The sequence below is a fragment of the Molossus molossus genome, unplaced genomic scaffold (genome assembly GCF_014108415.1).
Source record: "Molossus molossus isolate mMolMol1 unplaced genomic scaffold, mMolMol1.p scaffold_m16_p_12, whole genome shotgun sequence".
NCBI lineage: Eukaryota > Metazoa > Chordata > Mammalia > Chiroptera > Molossidae > Molossus > Molossus molossus.
In genome coordinates, this window is record NW_023425347.1 from 75,742,712 (window position 1) to 75,756,335 (window position 13,624).

At 41.1% G+C, this 13,624-nt stretch overlaps 1 protein-coding gene across 1 annotated transcript in view; it reads right to left on the minus strand.

Annotated features, from left to right (window-relative positions):
• Nucleotides 1-6,044, minus strand: part of RLF (RLF zinc finger) — a 90,168-nt gene extending 84,124 nt beyond the window's left edge. Inside the window, exon 1 of the mRNA XM_036255547.1 lies at nt 5,777-6,044. Within this exon, the coding sequence (XP_036111440.1) occupies nt 5,777-6,019 (243 nt within the window). The 5' untranslated portion in view covers nt 6,020-6,044. The remainder of the gene's footprint in view (nt 1-5,776) is intronic.
• Between the last annotated feature and the right edge of the window lie 7,580 nt (nt 6,045-13,624).

Genomic DNA, 13,624 nt, shown 5'->3' on the forward strand with positions numbered 1-13,624 from the left:
CCTTGAATAAATTAAAGAGATTGGAATAATGGGACTGCCTAGGTAAGAGCTGAAAAGTAAACTGTGGGCTAGGTTGTAAAGGCTTTGTATTACAAGGCTAAGAAATCTGAAAACCTCAGACAATTCTGAGGGCACTAGTTTTTCTATGGAGATTGTCTTATTTAGTCCACATTAACAATGTATTTACATAGAGAACAATAAGTATTATTATTATTCCATTTGCAAATGAGAAAACTAAGGTCTAAAAAAATAACATGCCTAAGGTCATACAACTAGTTTACATAAATGGTGAAGCCACTGTGCCTATCTGACTTAGCCCTTTGTATTCAATCCCTTGTCTAGGAAAACTGAAATACATATATAAAGTACTTATTTATTTTAACCATTAAAAATTTACAAAGTCTCCCTGGCCAGGTGGGTCAGTTGGTTGGAGTGTCTTCCCTTACACCAAAAGGTTTCAGGTTCAATTCCTGGTCAGGGCACATAGGCTGTGGGTCCAATCCCCAGTAGGAGCACCTATGGGAGTCAACCAATAATGTGTCATTCTTTTTTTCCTTCTTTGCTTTTTTCTTTTCTTTTCTTTTCTTTTCTTTTCTTTTCTTTTCTTTTTTCTTTCTCCCTCCCTCCCTCCTCCCCTTCCCCTCTCTTTATTTTATTTTTATTTTTTTTTATCCTCACCCGAGGATATTTTTCCATTTTTTGTACAGATAGAGTGGGAGGGAGAGAGAGGAAGGGAGACAGAAAGAGAAACATCGATGTGAAGGGACACATCGAGTGACTGCCACCCGCACGACCAACCAGGGCCGGGGACAAACTGCAACCGAAGTACATGCCCTTAGCGGGAACCGAACCCGGGTCTCTCCGGACCGCAGGCCGACGCTCTAACCACTGAGCGAAACTGGCCAGGGCTCCCCTCTCTTTAAAATCTATGATAAACATATCCTCAGATGAGGATTAGCAAAAAAGCTTTATGCCCTGCCCAGTTTGGCTCAGCGGTTAAAGTGTCTGCCCACAGACCAAAGGGTCTCAGGTTTGATTCCCAGTCAAAGGCACATACCTGGACTGTAAAGTGGGTTTGATCCCCAGCCCTGGTCTGGGTCATGTGGGAGGCAACCACTCGATGTGTCTCTCTCACACTGATGTTTTTTCTCTCTCCCTCCCTCCCTTCCACTCTCTTCATAAAAAATAAAAATAAAAATAAATCAATGGAAAAATATCCTTGGGTGAGGATTAACAACAACAACAAAAAAATGTTACTGTTGGTGTAGAACCTAAAAGTGTCACATAAACAAGGTGTATTCATGAAACTACTTTGGTATTCTTCAAGTATAATCACTCACCCAATAACTTCAAGCTTGTTATTGAAGACAACTTTAAGAGTCTTCAAAATTTGTGTTACAAATAGAACAACCAGTTGGAAAACTTCAGGAATCTTGGTTCCCAAAATATAACAAAAACTTAAGAGGATATCATCAATTTTTCAGCAAAACAAAGGGAAGACTAATGTTTGGAGTTTATTTTACCCACACTGTCTGACAAACAATATTTTCAGAAAAGAAGAAAAAAAAACAACATATCCCACAGTCACTGAATACAAGTTTCACTACAACTTAATCTAGGTATTATTTTCTTAGTTATTATTATTTCTGAAATTTTGTTTTTATCATATTCACAAACTTCTGAAAATTGAAAACATGCCCAGAATGAGGCAAGCTTCTCTATCTTTCATATGTTAGTTTATTTCTTGATCTGGTGCAATTCCAAAAATAAAGCCATTTCTTTTAAGTGCTGTAAGAGATGGAGAGAATATCGTTCCAATCTGTTGTAGGAGGAATCTACTTGGCACAACCTAAGCCTTTAGGAGATTCTAAACAAAACACCTGAGGAAAATATATTTGTGGCAATTAAACATCACAGACAGCACAGGTCAGGACTTTATGATAATATAATGCTAATACCTATCTTTACAAAATGCATGCTCCTAGTGGACAGGTTCCCATCTCCAGTATTTATTGCAATATCAGGGAAACACACAATCGGTGTTTCTTAAGAGGATGGATAAATCTTATTTTGCCTTTCAAGTGTAAAACCAATACCCATTAAACCAAATATGGTTGGTGACATTTTTCCTGCTTCATCATAAAATTCAATTTTTTTTTCTGGTCCTGGCGTGGTGGCTCAGTTGGAGTGTTGTCTCATGCACCAAAAGTTTAGGGTTCAATCCCTGGTCAGGGCACATACTCAAGTTGCTGGTTTAATCTCCTGTTGTAATGGTGTGGGAGGCAACCAATACATATTTCTATCTCACATAGATATCTCTCTCTTTCTGCCCCTTCCTCTCTCCAAAATCATTTTTTTCTTTTTTCTTTTGGTACATGCCCCAGTGGGAATCAAACCTGGGACTCTCTGGTCTGCAGGCCGATGCTCCAACCATTGAGCCAAGTTGGCCAGGGCTCCAAAATCAATTTTTTAAAAATGTTAAAAAAAAATTTTTTTTCTGTATCTGGTGAGAAAGAACACACTAAGTTGACTTTATCTGGGCTACTGGGAAAAAAATGTGACCAAAATGTTGTGATAAAAATTGTAAAGAATTATATATAAACTGTCTATTTCTACCGTGTGTATAAAGCATTGCCAGGAGATAAAGGTCAGAAAGCAAAATATAATTTCAAAGTCATAGTTTTGCCCAACGTTATCAGCTAAAAACTGGGAGAGTCACAATTAAGATCCAACTAACTCCCAATCCCACCTGCTTTCTACTACAATGTACTATCACAGAAACAACTTTTCTTATTTCATTTATTAGTCCAAAAAATGTATTGGAAAAAATTTTAGGCAAAAAATAAAAAATCACAGAAAGCTCTGGTCAGGTAGCTCAGTTAGAGCGTCATCACCATACGCCAAGGTTTCGGGTTCCATGCCTGGACACAGTACATACAACAATCAACCAAAGAATACATAAATAAGTAGAACAGATGAATGTTTCTGTTTCTCTCTTGTTCTGTTTCCCTCTCTCTCTCCCCCCTTCCTCTCTTTCTCTAAAATCAATTTTTTTTAAATCATAGAAATGACAAATTACAAAGTACTTTATTAAATTTTTCTGTACCTTCACATCTTTAGGTTATGATCAAGACTCAAGACATTAAGTGATTCATTTAAAATAGAACTGGAGGTGCAAGCACTAGCATAAAGAATATATGTATATGCCCTGGCCAGTTTTGCTCAGTGGTTAGAGCTTAGGCCTGTGGACTAAGGAGTCACGGGTTTGATTCCAGTCAAGAGCACCATACATACCTCAGTTGCGGTTCAGTCCCCGGCCCTGGTCAGGAAGCAATCAGTCTATGTGTCTCTCTCGCATTTATCTACCTTTCTCTCTCTCTCTCTCTCTCTCTCTCTCTCTCTCTCTCTCTACCTCTCTCTCTCCTCTTCCCTCCCTCCCATTCTGTCTGAAAATAAATAGAAAAATATCCTCAGGTAAGGATTTAAAAAAAAAGGGCCCAGCCAGGGTGGCTCAGTGGCGAGTGTGGACCCATGCATGAAGAGGTTGCAGGTTTGATTCCTGGTCAGGGTACATGCCCAGGTTGTGGGCCAAATCCTCAGTGGGAGGCATGCAGGAGGCGGTCAATCGATGTTCTCTCTCTCACTGATATCTCTCTCTCTCCCCCTCTCTAAAATCAATAAAGAAAAAAAATATATTTTTTAAGAATATATGTATAGCCCTGGCCGGTTTGGCTCAGCGGTTAGAGCATCGGCCTGCAGACAAGAGAGTCCCGAGTTCGGTTCCCGCGAGGGGCATGTACCTTGGTTGCAGTTTGTCCCCAGCCCCGGTTGGGGTCATGTGGGTGGTGACCAGTCGATGTGTCTCTCTCACATCGATGTTTTTCTCTCTCTCTTTTCCCCGCTCTCCCTCCTACTCTATCTGAAGAAAAATGCAAAAGTGTCCTCAGGTGAGGACAGAAAAAAAAAAAAGAATATATGTATAATATCCTCTGACAAGCTTCAGTTTGATTAGTTACATCCATTCTTATTATCTTTCTAAAAAGACAAGTCAAGCTTATAAGTCTTACTCCAAACCCACAATTCTCCTACCCTCTTCTTCACTACTCCTTTTCCATTTAGTTTGTTTTCCCAAAGCATTCTGTGTTCCTGCAATGCTATACATACATAGCATACACGCACACACAACATTAACATTTTCAGCATAGGGCCTTTCCTGATCACCCCTAAAGTGGCCTTTCCTAGTTTCTTCCCTCTAACCATATGTTGTACTCTATAGTTAATCGTTTCATTTATTTTTACTAGTTAATTGTCATTCCCATTAGGATGCCCCATGAGGGCTCTTCCCTCACCACCGTCTCTACAACACCTTCTTTCCCATCATTACCAAAACTGCATTGGAAATTCTGTTATTTCTACCATCTCCTCCCAACTGTAAGTTCATTAAGGGTAAGTACTGTCTTAGTCATGTTTCCTCAGCACTTTGTAAAGTGCCTGGCACCATCCTATGGTGTCAGTAAAAGTTTGTAGAATAGATGTGTGTAGTAAGTACAAATGATTATTACTAGTGAAGAAGCAAAGAACAATTATGTACAGCTTAACACTTCATAGTGCAGGGAAATGCTACACGTTGTAGACATAAGAATTGGAGTGATACAATGTATGGAAAAGATTAGGACAAAATTCCATTCAGAGATGAGGCACTTATGGCTCAGTTGACAAGAGGGAGAAAAGCAACCAAGCAAGGCAATTTTTTATTCTCCTCCGGACCAATAGAGCAAACTGTTCCCCAAAATAATAAGTCTGAAGCACCGCAATTTATTCAACACAGTCAACTATTCATTAAGAGTCCAAGTACTATTATTTTACATTCTCTAAGGTATACTAGATAAGGAGCAAAGGGGTAGCTCTGAAACCTGATATAACAGAAGTAGAAAGGATAATAGCATATCTTCAAATGTATAAGGGGCTCGAAAACACTGAGAAAAATCTCAGAGTGATGAAGAAGACTAAATTAAACATACCGATAAATACTAATCATAAGTTAGAACCAGTATGGCACAGAAATAGTCATACAACTGCCAAAAGAGATCACACTCCACATCTTTCTTGATTTTCTTCCACTCAGAGATCCTAATAACCACTACAAGGCTCACCAGCCTCATTTAAGGTAGCAAAATCCTCAAATGAACACAGAAGAGTCGAAAGGACGACTTAAATGTTTTTTTTTTTAAAAAGGCGCAAAAAACCAACCAACTAGCTCCGTAATCCCTAACCCTAGACACCTTTCAAAGAACTGTCACACCTTTAAGAGACCCAGTAGACGCTGACTCCAAAGATGAGTCTCTGGCCCCAACACATATCTCTGGATTATTCAGAAAAAGAAAAAACAGGTTTTCCAGTTTGGATATCTGCACTCTACTCAAAAAAGGATCTCCTAGCAGAAACGAGCAATCAACCCCTCAGAGGGCAATGGCGCTCCAACCACCCAGCCGGGACACAGGCAACAGCGACAGGGCACGGCCCTTCCAGGGAGCCGCCGGCGCCCTCGGAGCTCTTAGTATGGCCCAGCGCAACCCGCCCCGGCGGTGGCTAAAGTCGGGCAGTGGCGGAGGGGGGCCAGCGGTCGAGTTTCCGAGCTGGGCCTTCCCGGCCCGGGGGCGCGGCAAAACACAGAGGTAGTGCCTTCCAGTCCAGCCCCGGCTACAGCAATGGATCCGGGGCCTCTTCCCCTGGCCTCCCCACACCGCTGCCCTCAGCCAACCAGTCAGCCCCTCACCTGGCAGAAGCTCCGACAGTAGTTCAAAGATGAGACCTCCGACACCTCTTGCTCCCTTAGCTCTGTCTCCAGCTGCCACAGACACGGTCGCAGTCCCGGGGCTCCTGGCGCGGGAGATGTGGGGCACTGACTCCGAGCCACGGACTCAGTTTCGGTTCGGTCTCCGGCTCCGGCCCCCGCCGGAGCCTCAACACCAGACCCGGCGGCGGCAGCGGCGGCGGCGTCTCCCTTTCCGTCCGCCATCTTCCCACGGCCCAGCAGCGCGTAGGCAACCAAGCCACGTGACTTAACCCTGGCCCCGCCCCCGGTGTACCGCGCGTGGTGACGCGCACCGTGGCGACGCCGGCGCCCGTGGGATTCCGTCACTGGGACTAGGGATGCCCCTCCTCTCGGCGGCCTCCCGGTCGGCGGTCCTCTAACATCCTGACAATAACTGGCCAGAGACTCCTGCACAACTCAGTCCATCCGGAGCCTTTGCAGTCATGGGGTCACCGAGCCGACGTATCTTTAGACATAATCTAAGATATAAAAGGGATTACATTTGAGCTACGATCGAAAGATCGAGAGAAAGATAGCCCTGGGGAGAGCCTAAAGGAAAGTATCCTCTAGAAGGAAAATAAGAAGCAAAGATTGTGAGGCCGAAATGAAAACTAGCTCTGTGAGAACGTAATTTATTATAGAGGGGGCATCACAAACCAGAAGGGAAAGGATGAACTCTTAAATGGCGCTGAGACATCTTTTTCCAAAAGGAAGCAATATAAGATTTCTACTTAAAAAATCATGTCCAAAAATAAATCCCAGATGAAGTAAAGACCTCAAAATATATTTCAGGAAGGATAAAATTACTTATGATATCAAAATGGGGAATAATTTTTTAGATAAGATCCAAAAAGCACAGACCATAAAGAAAAAACAATGTTAGATTTGACTGCATTAAAATGTGTTACTTCGGTAATAACATAAGTTTTAAAAGATGGCACGTAAAGACAAGCCAAAAACTAGACAATATCATATATAGCCAGCAAAGGATTGAGATCCACAAAGGTTCCCAAAATCAAAAGAAAAAGAAGTAAGCAATCCAATAGAAAAATAGATAAAGGCTATACAAAGTTCACCAAAAAGGAAATCTGAATGGCCAATAAACCCAGGAAAATATATTTAACTTCACTATAACTATCAAAATACAAAATAAAATGAGATACAATCCCACATCCATCAGACTGGCAGAAATTTTAAAATAGTACCATGTTTTAGGATTTAGGAAAATGGAACTTCATGCTGGTGGAAGTATAAATTGGTACTGTACATCACTTAGGAGAAGAATGTGTAATATTTAATAAAATTGAAAATGTACGTGACTCAGCAATTCCTAATAATGGTCAATAGCCAGGTGCTTTTCTAGGTTCTTTACATATATTAACTCATTTAATCCTACTAATAACAGCCTTATTTTACAATTCAGGAGTGGCACAGATAATTTATTTTTAGTTTATTTATTGATTTGAGAGAGAGAGATAAATATTGATTTGTTGTTCCATTTCTTTAAGCATTCATTGGTTGATTCTTGTATGTGCCCTGACCGGGAATCTAACCTGCAACTTTGACCTGACAATGCTCTAACCAACTAAGCTACCCAGCCACGGACTCAGTCACGGAGAATTTAAGTAATAAGCCCAAAGAAGTAACTAGTAAGTGATAGTGCCTAGAATTCAGTCCCAGTTCCTCTGCTCCATGAACTGGCCTATTAACCATTATATTGCTGATACTCACTGAAGCACTATTTATAACAGTAATATTGGAGACAACCTAAATGTTCAACAGTAGAGAGATGGATAAACAAATAATGGTATATTCACACTCTGAAATGTTATACAGCCATTAAATTAATAAATGAAAACTGCATACATCAACATAGTAAACATGGAAAACATAAAGCACCTGGCCAGTTTGGCCCAGTGGTTAGAGTGTCGGCCCACGAACCAGAGAGTCTTGGGTTTGGTTCCCACTAAGGGTACGTACCTTGGTTGCAGTTTGTCCCTGACCCTGGTTGGGGTCATGTGGGTGGCGGCCACTGGATGTGTCTCTCTCACATTGATGTTTCTCTCTCTCTCTTCTTCCCTCTCTCCCTCCTGCCTCCCGCTCTATCTGATAAATGCAAAAAAAAAAAAAAGTCCTCTGGTGACATAAAAAAAACATTGCAGCGTTGGCCCAAGGACCAAAATCTCAGGTTCGACTCTGGTTAAGGGCATGTACCTGGGTTGCAGATCTGATCCCTGGCCACAGATGGGGTAGTGCAGGAGGCAACCAATTAATGTGTCTCTCTCTCCGTCCCTTTCCTCCCTTCCACTCTATCTAAAAATCAAGGCAGGGGATATATCCTCTGGTGGATCGAGCATCGTCCCTTGGACGAAGAGGGCCCCGGTTCGATTCCTAGTCATGGCACATGCCCACAGGCTTGATCCCCAGTGGGGGGCATGCAGGAGGCAGCCGATTGATGTTTCTCACTTTGATATTTCTATCTCTCCCTCTAAAAAATCAATAACAACATATTTTCAAAAAAATGCATGTCCAGCCCGGCTGGTGTGACTCAATGGTTGAGCATCAGCCCATGCACCAAAAAGTCGCCAGTTTGATTCCCAGTCAGGGCACATGCCCAGGTTGTGGGCCCAATCCCCAGTGTGGGGCATGCAGGAGATGCCATTTGATGTTCTCTGTCATCGATGTTTCTATTTCTCCCTCTTTCTTCCTCTCTCTCTCTAAAATCAATAAAGAAAAATAAATAAATAAATAAATGCATGTCCAATAAAATTTTTTAAAAAGAGAGAACATTGCAAAGGACATAATATACAGGGTGAGGCAAAAGTAGGTTTACAATTGCGAGTAGATGAAAGTTTATTCTTGTATTATTGTTTATTAATTATTGTATTATTTTCTATATGAACAACTGTGAACCTACTTTTGTCCCACTCTGTATTATTGCACTGTATTATTCCATACCATACATTTTAAAAATACACAAAACAAAGGCTCAAGTAGTAAAAAAATATTAAAACAAGGAAATGCATAGCAATGGCACATATTACTTTTTAGCCCTGGTTGGTTTGGCTCAGCAGTTAGAATGTCAGCCCATGGGTCAGATTCTTGGGTTCAATTCTGGTCAAGGGCATGTACGTTGGTTACGGTTCAGTCCCCAGCCCTAGTTGGGGTCATGTGGAAGGCAACCAATCAATGTGTCCCTCTCACATCAATGTTTCTCTCTCTCTTTCTCTCTCTCTTTTTAAAATCCTCACCCAAGGATATTTTTCCATTCATTTTCAGACAGAGTGGAAGGGAGAGATAGAGAGAGAAACATCGATGTGAGAGAGAAAGACATTTATTGGTGACACATCAATTGGTTGCCTCCTTTTTTTTATTTTTTCATTTCACTCAGGTTCAAGTATTACCTCAGAGAGGCATTCCCTGATGACCCTATCTAAAATAGGCTTCTATAACTCCTTGCTCTCTTTTCTTTCCTTTTTTTCCCCACATTAAATGACTTTACATTATCACTCTTTTGTGTGTCTCCCCTTGCTAGAAGTTCTTTTTTATTATTGTTGAGATATAATTGACATAGAGCAGCAGAAGGTAATGTGACTTGTTTTATTCAATGCTGTATCCCTAGAATCTGGTACAGTAGTTCCTGGCATATTGTGGGTACTCAACATTTGCTGTTGTTGTTTTTTAAAAAAAGAAGAAATTTTAGCCCAGCTAGTGTGGTTCAGTGGTTGAGCATCAACCCATGCACCAAGAAGTCACCAGTTTGATTCCCAGTCAGGGCACATGTCCAGGTTGTGGGCCAGATCCCCAGTGCGGGGCATGCAGGAGGCAGCCAATCGATGTTCTCTCTCATCGATGTTTCTATCTCTCTCTCTCTCTCCCTTCCACTCTCTCTAAAATCAATAAAGAAAAAAATAAAGAAATATTAAAATCTTATGGTATTTAAATGAGACTGGCTGAGATCACTTAGAGAAAGTGTAAATCGGGTTACCAATTCATATGCCTACATGACTGAAGCAGGCTGGAAATCACTATTTTGGAAATAGGCTGATTAAGGAATGAGCCAGACAGCAGGTACTCAGCTCCTAAAGTTATTGCTATGTGAGAAAGCAAATCCCATTTTTCTAGATCTTCTCCAAAAGAAATGGGAAATCCAGGTTTTTAAGTGCAATTTCCCATTTTTAAAAACTGCAGGCCCACTTGTCAGTTCAATTTGGTTGATAAGCCAACAGTGTGTGATCTCAAATAGAAAAAAAGGATGAGGGTCCAGGACCACTACAAAACTGACAAGTCAGAGGAAGGATCCAGTTAGCAAAGGATGTTGAGAAGGAGCCACCAAAGAGGTGGAGGGAAAACCAGAAGAATGTGATATTCCTGAAGATAAAAGAAGACAATGGCAAAGAGAGAGTAGTCAACTGTGTAGATTGCTAACAAAAGTTTGGGTAAGATGAGAACAGAAAGGGATCACTTGATTACATCATGGGTTTGTTAATAACCTTGACTACAGAAGTTTCTGTGGATCTCTGATATGGAAGTCTGATTGGACAGGGTTGAAGAATTAACTAGAGGTGAGGTAGTTAAAAACAACAATAAGAAGAGAGGAAGTTAACCCCTTTGAGTTCTTCTGTAAACAAAGAGCGTAAAAATGGGGCTGTGCTATAAGGGGGCATGTGTTTTTGGGAGGAATTCTTAAAGATAAGGAAATTCTAGAGTATGGTTGTATGCATATGGAAATGATACACGAAAACGGGAAAATTATGATACAGAAAAGAAAGAGGGGGGAACTGCAGAAAAAAAATCTTTGAGAAGGCAAGAGGAGATAGCACCAGAATACAAGAAAAAGTGTGTTCTGCCCTAGCTGGTTTTGCTCAGTGGTTAGAGCTCTGGCCTTCACACCAAAAGGTCACGGGTTCGATCCCAGCCCTAGTCAGGGTCGTTCGGGAGGCAACTAATTGATGTGTCTCTCTCACATCAATGTTTCTCTCTCCCTCCCTCCCTCCCTCCTTTCCACTCTATCTAAAAATCAATGGAAAAATATCCTCAGGTGAAGATAAAAAAAAAAAGAAAAAAAAGTAAAGATATATTTTAGGATAGATATTAGAGACATATTTTTTGCATATATTTTTAAAATAACATTGAATTTTATATATACTGTAATAAAGTATAAAAATAGACACCAGGGACTGTCTTCTGTCTGTATAGGTTAGCACTTGTCCTTCACCCTGTATGGATGGCATTAAACTGTTGTCAAGAAAGATGTTTGTTTTTTTTGTTTGTTTGTTTTTATTTTTTAATCCTCACCCGAGGACATTTTTCCATTTTTTGTTCAGGTAGAGTGGGGGGGAGAGAGAGGAACAGAGAGAGAGAGAAACATCAACGTGAAAGGAACACATCGAGTGGCCGCCACCCGCACGACTGACCAGAGCCGGGGACAAACTGCAACCGAGGCACACGCCCTTAGCGGGAACCGAACCCGGGTGTCTCAGGACCGCAGGCCGACGCTTTAACCGCTGAGCCAAACCGGCCAGGGCATTTTTTTTTTTTTTTTATCCTCACCCGAGGACATTTTTTTCGATATTTTGTTCAGATAGAGTGAGAGGGAGAGAGAGAGAGAGAGAGAAACATCAACGTGAAAGCGACACATCGAGTGGCTGCCACCCACACGACCCAAGCAGGGCTGGGGACAAACTGCAACCAAGGCACATGCCCTTAGCGGGGACCGAACCCGGGTCTCTCCAGACCGCAGGCCGACGCTCTAACCGCTGAGCCAAACCGGCCAGGGCAAGATGATTTTTTAACACAGTTTGTGGAGATTCTCCTTGGCCTTGACTCCTTGTCTCCAATGATAAGACTGTTCTTTTGTTCTTTTCCTCCAGGTACAGGGATTTTTTTTAATTGAATTTATTGGGGTGACACTGGTTAACAAAATTATCCAGGTTTCAGTGCACAATTCTACAATACATCTGTACACTGTATTGTGTGTTCACCACTCCAAATCAAGTCTCTGTCTATCACCATTTATTGCCCCTATACCTTCCTCCACCTTTCCCCATCTTCCCCCCACTTCCCGCTAGCAATCACCATGTACATGAGTTTTTTCCCTTCTTTGCTCTACCCCTCCAACCCTCCACCCAGCTTCCCACCCATGACAGCTGTCAGTCTGCTACCTATCTATGAGTCTTTGATAGAAATTAGAGACATATTTCTATTTTAACTGGAAGGAAGCTAAAGAATATGGGTACAGATGCAGGGAGGTGTATAGATTTGGTAGTGAAAGATTTGGAAATTACCGCCTGAGTTTTGGGGTAATTTTTTCTTCCATGGAGTATGAGATGAAGTAATTAGCTGACAGTGAGGTGAGGGAGGAAAGGTAGTATTGGACATGTGAGGAGAGAGAAAAACCTGTGTTATAGTTGTTTCAGAGTGAGATAGGAAGAAAACTTACTAGATGTGTACAGGAAAACTGGAGAGCAGTACTGAGTGCCATTCATTTGTTTAACAAATATTTATTGCCAATGTACTATGTTTCTTTTTCTTTCTTTTTTTGGTGTCAGAAACCTGGGAGTCCACTATGTTTCAGGTACTGTCATAGCTAAGGGTAGAAATGCCTCATGAATAAAAGAAGTCCCTGGGTTTTGTATTCTTTTTGTCCCCAGAAGTTACAATACAGTTAATTTATTTGCAACTTTCTTTAGTCATATTCCAGTTGTAAGGTTGTTCCCAATTCCCCTTGGTTGAAGCTGGGTATTTCTCAATACGCCAGTAACACAGTTACAAGTGATGATTTAGGGTAGTTTTCATTTTTCAGATTAATCTATTCAGATTCAAACAGCACTGTGGATTCCTACTATGGATGTGGAATTTTCTCTCAATATAGGTAAAAAACTTAGAGTTCTAGGGTCAAGTTTGTCAGGGTTGAATCCCAGTTCCACTGCTTATTAGTAATGTGCCTCTATGTCATTTAACTTCCTTGAACCTCAGGTTCCTTGTCTTAAAATGGGCATCATAATAGCATGTATCTCATAGGAATGTTGTGGGTGTAATGAAATATATTTGAAGTGTCCAGAACAGGGCCAGACACAGTAAGGGCTCAATAAATACTACTGCTATTGCTTCAATGGGATTCAGATTCAGAGAATAATTTTAGCTTTTCTTATTATAAACTCCCCCCTACTCCCTCCCGACACACTGACTTTGGAAACAATTTCCTTTTATTTATTTTTATTTATTTATTTTAAAGAGAGAAAAACATCAATTTGTTGTTTCACTGGTTGATTCCTGTATGTGCTCTGAGCAGGTATCGAACCCACAACTTTGGCATAATCAGGTCAATGGTCTAACCAACTGAGCTACCTGGCCAGGGCTGGAAACAATTTATCCTCATGACTGTCCTGTAACAAAGTGATCAGAGGCCAGATGCATATTGTGCATCATTAAAGGATACGTTTAGCCTAGAAATTCTCACTTGCAACTTCAAGAACTTGATTCTCTCATTTCACCCAGGCAGTGATTAAGTCACGAGAGCTCAATATACTAATTTATTCTAAGAAATATAATGGCATCCCTATAGAAAAGTCAGTTTGGGAAACAAAATTAGCATCAGAAGGTTGCTTAGGGAGGGTAGAATTGGTGTAAAGAAAATTAGAAGATCTTAAATCAACCCTGTTTTAACACCCAGGCTTCCTCTCATAATTATTTTATATTCTCTCTCTTTCTCCTCCTAGAAATCTAACCAGGTTTTAATCCTATTAATTTGTCGTCGGGAAGTTGTCTTCCATCTATCTTTTCTCTGACCCATTTCCAATTATTCAT